The 13,546-nt window shown below is 37.8% G+C and overlaps 1 protein-coding gene across 1 annotated transcript in view; it reads left to right on the top strand.

Moving 5' to 3' along the window:
* The window catches only part of PIGF (phosphatidylinositol glycan anchor biosynthesis class F), a 34,746-nt gene that overhangs the window by 2,811 nt on the left and 18,389 nt on the right, over positions 1–13,546 (top strand). The window contains exons 3-4 of the mRNA XM_026486563.4: positions 741–832; positions 2,511–2,627. Coding sequence (XP_026342348.1) covers positions 741–832; positions 2,511–2,627 — 209 coding nt within the window. The remainder of the gene's footprint in view (positions 1–740; positions 833–2,510; positions 2,628–13,546) is intronic.

Genomic DNA, 13,546 nt, shown 5'->3' with positions numbered 1-13,546 from the left:
GACAGCCAGCGAGAGAGGGAACACAAGCAGGGGGAGTGGGAGAGGAAGAAGCAGGCTCATAGCAGAGGAGTCTGATGTGGGGCTCGATCCCATAACACCGGGGTCACGCCCTGAGCCGAAGGCAGACGCTTAACCGCTGTGCCATCCAGGCGCCCCTATAATTAGATTTTCTTAAGCTCCAAATCAAGCAGGTCCCACATTGATTTGCAGACATGCAGGTCTTTTCTCATATGCATTATATAATCACATGAATATGATTTGGGGAATTATTTAGTATTGTGCTTTTTTGGTACAATTTTCCTGGGAATTTTGTTTTTAAATGGGAAAAAAAACCTGTAGTCCTTATTTTCTGCAAAGATTTCATGTATCACATAATAAGGACTGTGTGTTTTTTTGGTATCATAGCGTTCTGTTGTTGGTAAATATTTTATAAATACTGGTAAGTAACATAGCTCAATGCATACCGTAGGAACAGAAGTGCGTTTTGATTCTAGTGCCGATTGGGTGGGTGGAATATGGGTGGTGATTTGTGACTTGTAGGCTGTTTTGCGGGGCTGTCTGGAGGACTGTGCGCCTGACTGTGCGCAGGAGATGGACTCTGACTTCAGGCTACCCAAAGTAAAGAACATTCAGCTGTTGCACACGTAGGAGAATGAGTTGTATTGGCAGGTAAAGTGGAAGCATTTGCTGTCCTCTAGGCATTGTCTCGAGTCTTCAAATCGTTCTCATTTCTTTTTTAGGTAACCAGGTTTTTGAAATGCTGTATCTACTTTCTTATGTCATGTTTCTTCTTTCATGTAATTTTTGTTCTATATGGAGCACCACTCATAGAGTAAGTTTGAAATTTTTACCTTAAGGCAATTATATTGTAAAACGCTTGTTTACTAGACAAAGCACTAATTCTGTTGGTGATGAATGAAAAACCATGGTGTGTTTAATTGCCAGATCACAGAAGGATACTGACATCATTGCCCTTTCTTAGTAATGATATTCTTTTAATATTACTTCGCAATAAGAATAACTTAATTCATTAAATGATCCTATTACCTAGCCTTCTATTACCCCATTGCATGTGGGAAGTGGGGAAGTAGATGAGAAACTATACCAATAAATGTGTGGCCCTTAGAACCTCTAAGGGAACTTACTATAATGATATATATAAATTGGTTACAATTAGCATATCAGTTGTTAGTAAATATGATTCTGAAGTGCTTGAAAGTTTTTCTTAAGAAAAGTCAATAGATTCCTGTATTTAATTATTTAATAAACTCGTGTTGATAGTTTAAAGGCAAAATTTAACTCAACGCTTTTTCAAAGCTGACCAGTTTTTAAAAAAACAAAATTCATGAATATTTCTTATATAATGTTCATCATAGATTGGGGAACTTTATTTAGCAGTGATTAATGATCACAGTGAAACAAGTTGTGACACACACGCATAACTACGTATGTCGTTTTATATATATTTACACATAGTTGTATATATACACACACTAAATGAACAGGTCGTTCTTTTCAAGAGAGGAGAGAACCAGACCTTTGTAATGGGAAATGGTAGTTTCTATTAATCCGTTGTAGAGTGGAGTGAATGTCTTGAGCGGTGGTTCTAAAACCAGAAACATCAGCATTTTATCAAAAGCAAATTCTCGGGCCTCGGAAACTCTAGCGGTGCAGCCCCCCTGTCTTTAGTTTATCTCATTTTCCAAGTGACTCCAGTATAAACTAGAGTCGAACCAGTGGTTGCAGAAAAAGTTCCAGAGGCTATTCAGGAATAAAGTTAATTATCTAAAAATGGGGTTTCTTGCAGTGGAGAGTCTCCTATGGATCAGAGAGTACTTAACACTTCTGAACTCTGTCATTAAAGCCAGATATGTGGGATGCTTGGGTGGCTCCGTCAGTTGAGTGTCTCTGCCTTTGGCTCAGGTCATGATCCCAGGATTCTGGGATTGAGTCCCACATCAGGCTCCTTGCTCGGCGGGGAGCCTGCTTCTCCCTCTGCCTGCCGCTCCCCCTGCTTGTGCACTCGCACTCTCTCTCTGACAAATAAATAAAATCTTTTTAAAAAAAAATGAAGCCAGATATTTGCTAGATTGTTTTTTATAGCTTGTATTTCAGTAGTAACATTTTTTATAGTTATCGTTTTGGTAGGACTCGTGTTACCTTTCAATGAAAATTGTAAGAAAAGGTTTTTATTTATTTATTTTTTATTTTTTTTTTTTTAAGATTTTATTTATTTATTCGACAGGGTAGAGACAGCCAGCGAGAGAGGGAACACAAGCAGGGGGAGTGGGAGAGGAAGAAGCAGACTCATAGTGGAGGAGCCTGATGTGGGGCTCGATCCCATAACGCCGGGATCACGCCCTGAGCCGAAGGCAGACGCTTAACCGCTGTGCCACCCAGGCGCCCCAAGAAAAGGTTTTTAGGTTAAATCTATTTATGTAACCAAGATTATGTAGTGTACATGCACCTTTAATGCCTTTAAAAAAACTAATAAGGTTTTTTTTTTCTAGGTTGGTGTTGGAAACATTTTTATTTGCAGTTATTTTGTCTACCTTTACTACTGTACCTTGTTTGTGTTTGTTAGGACCAAACCTCAAAGCATGGCTAAGAGTTTTCAGTAGAAATGGGTAAGTGTTAATTTTAATATTTTAATGATATTTGAAATTTTAAAAAATTAATGTAGAATTTTTCTATTCATGGTAACTTTCTGATTATTCTAGTCTGTTTTTCAAGACTGTGTGGTTGGTTCTCAGGGATGCCTTAAGGGCCCACGGCGGTTGGGGACTGGGAATAGGGAAGGGGTTGAATACGTTAGAGGGAGACTCAAGCGGGTAGAACCATAGGTTCCTCCTTCCGCTTTAGCAAGATCAGCTCTGCTTTTCTTCTGCATGGGAGGGTTCCACTTCGCCTTTGGTTTGGAAAAAGGTTTCCGCTACCAAAAGAAGGCTTTGAAAACCGCTCCTCAGGGATGATTTGTCACTGTGATAAAATTGCTACAGTAATATTGTTTTCATACTATAATGTAGAATTGGGGTCCAAAATCTAAAAATGTTTAGTGTAACAACTGTAACTTCTTGTTTAGCCTCTTTTGTGGTAAGACTTCTGAGTGCAAGTTTTATAGGATTTTATTTCCTTAGTAGCCATATATAAATTCAGCACAGCTAAGTTAAAATTTTAGCTTCTTCGAAGGCATTGGAATGGTTCGTATCAGAAATGGTCAAATTGTAAGTAAGAAAGCCGTGAGGTTATTTGGTGCCCATGATTTTGTCCTATTTATCACCCAGTAGCCAAAATTTCTTGTGTTCTTACTCTGTGCTCCATGCTGTGCAAGCTTTTTGTGGATTCTGAAGTATTAGCCATGGTTCTGTCCCTGAAAAGTTGTATAGTCAAGGGACAAGAATAAAATGAACAAACAATATGAGATTAAAATTGTGTAAATCAGATAGTAAGTGCTATTGGAACCCAGAGGGGTAGGAAACCACTGAAGAATGAGCTGGAACGGGGAATGATCTGTAAAGGATTTGGATCGGGAGCGTGAGATTTGGTGAGAGGAAGGGGAAAGGAAAAGACAGCCGTGTTAGGGTCATGAATGAAGCCATAGAAACTGAAGTGGAAGTGGTGTTTTTGTGATTTGGAAGGGAACAGCCCAAATAATACAGAGGATGCATGCTGGCTAGTAGCTAGGCTCCATAAATTACTGACGTTTTCCTTTTGAAATGAATGTTGTTTCCCTTCAGAACCATCTTCAGGTGTTGATAAGATCTCTAGGAAACAAAAATGTAATCATTGAAAACTCTTTCCCACATTGTTACCATAGTATCCCTAATGGTATTCATTTCTTTCAGCATTTTAGTTTGAAATTTTTAAGCAGTGAAAAACAGTTGAAACATGATAGGTTTGGATCGGTGATTTATCCACCTTTGAACTGTGTTTCTGACAACGGTATATTTGGGGGAGACGTTGTCATCGGATTCTGCAGTTAGTTCAGCCATAGTATGGCGTATGCATTCCTAGAAATCCCTTCACTATGCAAAACTGGGCACCAAAAAGCACAGAGCTTATGGGGAAGGCAGGATTGAGGCATAACACTCAAAAACTCTGACGATAACACATAAAGATAGGAACTTAATAAAAATGGTGGTACAGTTTTATACATGTTACATAGTTAAGAAATTGATAAATGTTATAATGAATATGGTCCTTTTCCTTGGAAAAAAACCCTGAAATTTGCTTTTTGAAAGTAGTGTGGGGAGAGTTGCCACTCGTAAGTTATTACGAAGTGGTAAAGGAGGGTTGTTGGAAATTCGATGGGACGTTAAGGACCAGATATGGAAGGTGTGATTCATACACATGAGGGAAACTAACGGAGCTGGGAGCTGGGGTTGGTTTTGTTTGATTTTGTTTTGTTGTTTTATGTTTCAAATTTTTATGTAGATTCCAGTTAGTTAACATATAGTGTAATATTAGTTTTAGTGATTCATCACTTAACATACAGCACCCGGTGCTCATCGCAGCAAGCGCCCTCCTTAATGCCCATCACCCATTAGCCCATCCCTCCCACCCACCTCCCCTCCAGCAACCCAGGGAGATGGGTTTTTTTAAGTAGTATTGAGATAGAATTCAAATACCATACACTTCGCCTATTTAAAGTGTGCGATTCAGTGGTTTTGGTATATTCACGAGAGTTGTGCAGCCATCATCACAGTCAAGTTTAGAACATTTTCATCACCTCAAAAAAGAAACTCCATACTGTTTAGGTATCACTTCCTTATCCCCTCTCCCCCGGCCCTAAGCAACCACCAATCTCTTTACTGTTCCTATAGATTTGCCTGTTCTGGACATTTCATAAAAACGTTATCATATCAAATACGATCTTTTGTGCTTGGCTTCTTTCACTTACCCATAATAATATTTTCAAGGTTCATCTATGCAGTAGTTCATTCCTTTTTATGGGTGAATAACATTACATTGTGCGGCTGTACACCCCACCTTGCTTATCTGCTCATCAGCTGATGGACATCTGCTTGTTTCTACTTTTTGCTGTTAATGACTAAAGCAGCTTAGTAAGCTTTTGTATTCAGGTTTTAGTGTGGACACAGTTTTTGTTTTGTTTTGTTTTGGGGGGGTATATGCCTAGGAGTGGAATTGCTGGGTCTTATGGTAACTTGTTTAATTGTTTGAGGAACTGCCAGACTGTCTTCCAAGGTGGCTGCATCATTTTACATTCCCACAGCAGGGTAGGAAGGCTCCAGTTCTCCTGCATCCTTGCCAACGGTTGTTATTATCTGCCTTTGTGATTGTCACCATCCTAGTGGGTGCGAATTGTTATCTCCTTGTGTTTTTTATTTGTATTTCCCTCTTGGCTAATGATGTCAAGCATCTTTTCATGTGCCTATTAGCAATTATATATTTTATATATTTTCCTTGAAGAAATATCTCTTCAGATCCTTTGGTCATTTTTGAATTGGGTTATTTGTCTTTTTTACTATTAAATTGTAAGAGTTGTTTATGTGTTTTATTTTATTTTTTTTAAAAGATTTTATTTATTTATTTGACAGAGATAGAGTCAGCCAGCGAGAGAGGGAACACAAGCAGGGGGAGTGGGAGAGGAAGAAGCAGGCTCATAGCGGAAGAGCCTGATGTGGGGCTCGATCCCACAATGCCGGGATCACGCCCTGAGCCTAAGGCAGACGCTTAACCGCTGTGCCACCCAGGCGCCCCTGTTTATGTATTTTAAATACAAATCCTTTATTGTGTACATGATTTGCACATTCTTTCTTTCTGTGGGTTGTCTTTTCACTTTCTTCATTGTGTCCTTTGAAGCACAAAAGATTTTAATTTTGATGAAATCTAATTCATCAATTTTTGTCTTTTGTTGCTTGTGCATTTATTAGGGTCATATTTAAGAATCCATTGCCAAATCCAAGGTCATAAAGATTTACTCCTATGTTTTCTTCCAAGAGTTTTATAATTTTAGGTTTTACATTTGGGCCTTTGGTCCATTTTGTATTAGTTTTTGTACATAGTGTAAGGTAAGGGTCTTCCTTCATTCTTTTGCTTGCGGCTCTCCAGTTGTCCCAGCACCTTTTCTTGAAAAGGCTACTTTCCCCCTTTGGGCGATTTTGGCACCCTTGTCAAAAATCAGTCATAAATACATGATCTTTAGTTGTTTTTCCATTGACCTATATGTTTGTCCTTATGTCAATACCCCACTGTTTTGATTATTTGATAGATATTTGGGGGTTGTGCACGTTTGTGTATTCAAACACTGCTTGGTGCCAGTTTTTATGTGTTCACTTAGTGTTTCTCAGATGAAATTGCTCATATTGTTCTCTAATATATCAAATTGGAACAAATTGCATGTTCAAAATAAGCATTATAGCAGAACTGACTATATTTATAAGTTCCAAATATTTTAAAATTGAAAAAAAATCAAATTTCAAAACTCAAGGGAAACAGAGAGATTATCCTTAATTTCTCTTAGTAACTTACCATAAATTTAATATGTGTATATTTTCTGATTCTGCTTTAACCCTATTTATACATTTAGCCTGAACTATACCTCGCATCATGCCTATTATTTTCTGCCGGGTTAAAAAGAGCTTTTTAAAAATTTATTATAGAATTTGACTTTTGAATATTTTGAGATTCGCAGAGTTAACTTGTTGTCACCTTGTTTCTGTACCTATCAGCACTTTATCCCTTCTCAGAAGGATCTATAACAAAATAAAACTAAAAATTATAGGAGGGGGAATACCACTCTCCAGCTAGCGGACTGACAAAGGTCTATAAGTTTCATAATACACCGTGTTAAAGGTTTGGGGAGCAAGTGCCAGTGGGAATATAAATTGGTTCAAGCTCTGTGAAGGGCAGTTCAGTAATATCTATAAAAATTAAAAATACCCATCTTTGACCTAGCAGTTCCACTTCGAGGATTTCATGCACTAGATGTATTTTCATACCTACAAAATATTGAATGTGTAAGATTATTCATTGTAGTTTTGAAAACAGCTTAAATGGCCTTTAATAAGGGGTGGATTAAGTTAAATTTAATGCAACTAAAAAACAACAACAACCACCCAACCACTTCTTTTTTTACTGATATGCTGTTAAGTGGAAAAAAGCAAGGTGAAGAAATATATGTAGGATGCCATCATTTATGTAAAAAGTGGGTAGGAGAGAACAGATATGCCTATGTGTCTTTGGAAGAAGACATGAGAAACTGATAAAAATATTGCTTGTCTCTGGGGAGGGGGTCTGAGAAGCTAGGGGACCAGCTCAGAATACTTTGCACCAATTAACTACCCTTTGGTGTCTTTTGAAATTTAAACCATATTAATATACTACCTGTCCAGATGAAAATTATAATGGGTTAGGTTTTGCCAATATCAAACTTATTTGGGGGTTATAGAAAGTTAGGCCTGTGTCAGGAAGTTTTTAGATTTCTCTCATGCCATCTAAACTTCAGTAGACTGCAAAAATATCCTTCGAAAATTTCTAACATACAGCAAGAGAATTGCTCAGTTGCTGGCGGTCTATAGCTAAAAATAATCAATCTGTAATATGAAACGGTTAACATTGCACAGGGCAGGGCATGAAATAGTAATATGCAAAAGTAACAACTTTTAAAGCATGTTCATGTGTCTTCCAGCATTCAATTCTCATAGCAGTCTCGTGAGATACTCCTGTTTTCACGGTTCTCTAGGTGAAGATACTAGAAAGCTGACAGGTTAAGTGGTTTGCCCAGGCCCTCAAATAGCCAATAAGCAGTAGAGCTGGGACTTGAATGCAGAACATCTGATAGGACAGAAGGTTTTAGAACCTCTCTTCTCTACTTAGTGGCCAAGTGATCTTAGACAAGCTGTTTAACTTCAGAGATCCTCATGTGTAATACTGTTAGAACAATACTAATATGCACTTTGCGGGGTTATTATCAGAACTGAGTGAGATAAGTGAAATCAAGTAGCAAATGCCTAAGAAATATTTGTCAAATGGATTAACAAATGTCAGGGAGCATTTTTATATTTCATACTTCTAATCCTGGCTGCTGTTTGTCTTAGTACCTCTTCCTGGTTTAGGTAGCAGACCAGGGAGTGCATGGCATGGACAGCCATGGAGAGGAGGAAGTTTTTCAGTTGGTTTAATGTAAAATTAATTTGAGCTTTGTCATGAGAGGGCAACTTAAGTCTTCATGTCTCCCATCATCCCTTAGCGATAGTTCAGTTTCTTCCCTAACATTTTTACCACACTTTAAGAATTTAGCATAAAAAGGGGCGCCTGGGTGGCACAGCGTTCAGCGTCTGCCTTCGGCTCAGGGCGTGATCCCGGCGTTATGGGATCGAGCCCCACATCAGGCTCCTCCGCTGTGAGCCTGCTTCTTCCTCTCCCACTCCCCCTGCTTGTGTTCCCTCTCTCGCTGGCTGTCTCTATCTCTGTCGAATAAATAAATAAAATCTTTAAAAAAAAAAAATTTAGCATAAAAAACATGTCAAATTTTGAATGAGTTAAGGGAATACTTAATTTGATAGAGTAACTTGTTTAATGTTAGAGTGGCCTTCTTAAACATTCACTGTTAGACAAAAATATTTTTAAAATGCGAAGATCTGGTGGTTCTGCAGTGATAATATGAAATACCCACAAAAACAACTTGTATGTGGTTTCAGAATTGTCCCAATATACAGTTAGCATTATTTACTTGGAGTCACAACTTTGGTTTCAGAGAATTCCATTATTATTTAGGGAGGTTATTCTAACGTGAATAATACGTTTGTCTTTCTACCCAATAATTATTTACAACAGAAATGAAGGTTCTGATTTGAAGTTCTTACACTATAGTTCTAATTCATTAAAAGTACATAAAATACTTTCTTGATTGAAGATTTTAAAGCTTTAAATATTTTTATCATTTATCCTGTGTCTTAGCTTTAAAATACAGAAGAGTTCTTTGTTTTGTTTTAGTATTATTGAAATATGACTAAAATGTTCAGAAAACAGGGCAGTTTTGAATTGGGCTGACATCTTGCTCAGTATGGAATCAGTATAAATGTTTTGTACTACTCTATGCAAAATAAGTACTATATCCAAATTGTTAGTGTATTTATTTGCATGTCTAATATTGAATAGATGATAACCAGATGAAGACTGAGAAACATAAAAGCTTTGATCATGAGAACTGTGTAGGAATTATATCCCAAGAGTAAAGGACCAATTCTGTAACTATTGAGATTTAATACTTAACTAAATGGCATAAATACTATTTTAACAAGACTTTTCCTTAAAGTAAATGTGAAGTTACACTGGATTAAAAAAATACAAAGGAATGTAAAGAAACTTGAAGGTAGAAAAATAATTTGGTTTCTTAACTTCTACTAACTTCTATTTGGTATTTATTACTGAGCATACTCAATGTGTTCTAGTATAATTCAGGTTGTTGTCTTGCTGTTATAATTATTGTGGGTTTTTTTTTCTTTTGTAGACTTTCTTATAAAAGAAAGTACAATATTCCAATTACCTTAAACCTACATTTTTCATTGAAGTTTGCTTTTTGATTTATCTGTTCTTTTATGCTGTTATTTGCATGTTTTAAACAGGATCTGACCACTTTTGGTGAACTGAAAAACTTCGGTTCCTGAATTTGTGGTTGTGTAGACAAAGACAGCAGGTATTTTTGGTCATCTTTGTATGGAAATTGATTTTATATTGGAAAAACCACCCTGGACATTTAAGAGTAAAAAGATAGTGAATGACCAAAACTTTATACATTGTAAAGAACAGATAATTTAGCCTTGATAAGGGTACAATAATTTAGTGGCAAAGAGGCACTGGTTTTAATATTCGTTCAGTAGGGGAGTGAAATTCTGTAAAATATCTTTAGCCCCCAGGAGCAGTTGTGTGGGGTCTCCTTTTTAGATGAAGGGCTGAATAGTTAAAAAGATCAGCTCCATTTAAAGAAGCGTTGTTTTGATGACCGCCTATCTAAGCCACAGTGCCCACTGTTAGCTGCCCCAGGCACAGAGGAAGCATTCAACATGGTCTGTTTATTTCAATTAATGTTCCATATGATGACATTCAGTGGAGGCAAATAATATGGACTGTTACTTGGAGCTCATTTTCATGAAGATTGTAATATTGTTTTAGTTACTTTTTAAGTTTGTCCATAGAGTGGTGAGCCATTCTGTTCTCAGGCCTCTTGACTGTATGTATACATTCCTTAACTATGAAAAAATTAACCCCAAACCATAGAATTCGGATGACTTTATTATGGAAACGTACAAAAGGGGAATAAACCAATGTCAGTGCTGCTATAAATTAGTTAATAGAAAAGAATTTATTTTTTATCTTGTCTATTACAAAGGAATATATATTGTAAAAACTCACATAATAGAAAAATATAGAAAATTAAAGGTCCTAGTAATCCTATCAAAGAAGCAGCTATCACTGGCAGATTTTAGTCTAAGTTTGTCCATGTGTATCACATATTTGCAGTGTAAAAGCAAAAATGGTTGTACTATCACTGCTTTGTAACTTTTTTTTTAACTTATTAGGAACATCTTTAACAGTACGTGTGTATAATGTACTGCTTCTTGCATAATGTCCTTAGTATATCTTTATCCTTAAGTAAGAATACTTGCGTTTACATTGGTTTGAACAATCGGGGAGCTGATTATCTGACATAGCAGAGATTGTATGGTTCTAGATACAGATAGATAGTTACGGTGCAGCTGTGCTCCTCACCGATTCTCCTGGTTCTTAGCCTCAGGCTGTTAGTGAGACGACAGCAAAGCCTATCCTTTGAGTCTCCCTAAGCTAATCACTGGGAGAGAGAATGGGATTACCATGATTTAATTAGTCTGATCATCAGGGATGAGATGAATGTTGGCCAAGCATTCCACGTGCCATGGTTCATTTAATTTCCTACCGAAGATTATTTTCAAGTTTTCAGGTTTATAAATAATATTGTTATGACATCTCTGTACCATATAATTTTATATACTTGTACAACAGTTTCTGTAGACTAGATTCCTGGGGTAGAATTCCTAGATGAAAAGAAGTTGACAGAGACTGCCCAGCTAAAGTTCTGATTTGAAGAATATGAACTTACCTATCAATAGAATGCCGTTTCCCTAAATCCCAGTCAGGGCCGTGTACTTTTTTTTTTTTTTTTAAAGATTTTATTTATTTGACAGAGATAGAGACAGCCAGCGAGAGAGGGAACACAAGCAGGGGGAGTGGGAGAGGAAGAAGCAGGCTCATAGTGGAGGAGCCTGATGTGGGGCTCGATCCCAGAACGCTGGGATCACGCCCCGAGCCGAAGGCAGACGCCCAACCGCTGTGCCACCCAGGCGCCCCAGGGCCGTGTACTTTTTATCCATTTATGAGGGCTGCTCCTTGGCCGAGCCCGGGAGGCAGACTGCTACCACCGTAGCTTCCTCTGATTTCTAATGGGATGCATAAGCCCTGGTCAGAAGTTTTTGAAAGTTTGATCTGTCGAACCATTTATTAAATTTCAGCAGAATATTATTGATTAAATTGCAGGGATAACATTTCCCTTACCCTGCCTCCCTTCTTTTCTTCTGCCTCAGGTTACAGAAAACTGGGTAGAAAATAACATCTAGTCCTCAAAATGCAGCTTCAAGACAGGAAAAATTGGTGCTGGTTAAGATGGGAAGACAGTTTTAAAGATAATGCCCTCATTGTACCTGAGAAAATACATAGTGTGGGCCGTCTGCCTGTGCGAAGTGTGAGCAAGATGAAAAGAAATGGCATGGCAACCCTAAAAACACATTATAGAATAATAAGAAGAAAAAGGCATGTGGAAGACAAAAGAATCCAGGCAGGAAGAAAGTACTACCCAAGGAGCAAAAACAAACTCTACACAGTTTATCGTAGAAAAATGTTATTAAGAGCATAAATTCAATAAAAGCTCAAAGATAAGATGATGAAAAAAAATGAGGTGGAGAAGGAGATTGCAGAATTAATGAAATAAAATGAGAATCCAAACCACACCACCATAGGTCATAAATTAGAAACAGACCAGTTAGGAAATCAAGTTCTCGCTTGGAAGAAAGGTTTGAGCCAATCAGAATGAATGAGAGGTAGGGCAGAGTAAAGCAGTTAGAAAAGAAATGATAAACGTAGAGAACAAAGGAGGTGAGCTTAAGACCAGCTGGTGTCCCTAAAATAACAAAACAGAAAGTAATTCAAAATATGATGGAAAACAGTTTCCCAAATGAAGGAATCGTGCAGTTTGCACATTAAGGGGTCTCGCTACATTAAAAAAGTAGTTGCACGGAACGCCTGAGTGGCTCAGTCGTTAAGTGTCTGCCTTCGGCTCAGGGCGTGATATCGGCGTTCTGGGATCAAGCCCCACATCAGGCTCCTCCGCTATGAGCCTGCTTCTTCCTCTCCCACTCCCCCTGCTTGTGTTCCCTCTCTCGCTGGCTGTCTCTCTCTCCTGTCAAATAAATAAGTAAAATCTTAAAAAAAAAAAAAAAAAGTAGTTGCAAATTAGGGTTACAGCGAACAGAATACAAACACTATAAAGATAATATAAGCAATAGAAGTTATACAGCAGGGGAAGGGAAGGTGAGTAAATACAACTGTACCCTCAGATACTCTGGCTGTCCCCAGATCCTGTTTGGTACAGTCTCTTCAGGGAATAAGGATTAAATGAAATTCTGTGTATTAAATGATGAATCCTCACCTTCTGCCTAGTCCTCTTCGTTCACTTGTCCCAGAATAGTGACAGCCAGGCTTATACCATCTAGGCAGGGTATAGAAATATTTCTTTCAGGGAAAAAATGGCACAAAAGAAAAACCTACAGATACTGACATTTGGGGGTTCTCTAAAAGGCAGGGTTCCTCTTCACTCCCTGGTTCGGTGAAGCCCACCGTGTGCGTCGTGCTCCCCATGCACAGTGAACATCTAGTCATCTGTGTAGTGTGTCACTTTTTCGTTGGTTTTTTAAAACATAACTTTATTGAAATACAACTTCATACCCTAAAACCCACCATTTCAAGTGTACAATTCAGTGGTTTTTAAGTATAGACACAACTTTGTAACCATCACCACAATCTAATTTTAGAACATCTTACCATGCCAAAAAGAAACTCTGCCCATTAACAGTCCCCCTGCTACCCACTCTTGCACACCCCCTCATCCCCTTCCCAGGCAACCACTAAAATACTTGCTGTCTCCCTAGATTTGCCTGTTCTGAACATTTCATATGAAGTATTTTACTTTTAAGTAGAATGAGAAATGAACAGTCACTGGGCCTTTCAGGAACACCTCTAAAGTGAAACGCAGAAATCAAACAAAACAAAAAAACTCAGTGGAAACGAAGGCAATATGAAAATCAGAAGATAACTTTAAAAAATTTCTGTTGTTTGATATCCATAAAACACGAACAGGCGACAGTCAAAAGGAATGTTCAGAGAACAAGAAAGCTCTTGGAAATTAAAAAAAAATGAGAGAAAAAAACTCAACAGAGGTAGAGACAAAGTTAAAAAGTTCCCTTAGTCAAACAGAAAAGGCAAAAGTATGGAA

Source organism: Ursus arctos, unplaced genomic scaffold (genome assembly GCF_023065955.2).
Source record: "Ursus arctos isolate Adak ecotype North America unplaced genomic scaffold, UrsArc2.0 scaffold_8, whole genome shotgun sequence".
Classification (NCBI taxonomy): Eukaryota; Metazoa; Chordata; class Mammalia; order Carnivora; family Ursidae; genus Ursus; species Ursus arctos.
Note: the sequence above shows the minus strand (reverse complement) of the source record. Positions and strands in the feature narration are given on the sequence as shown.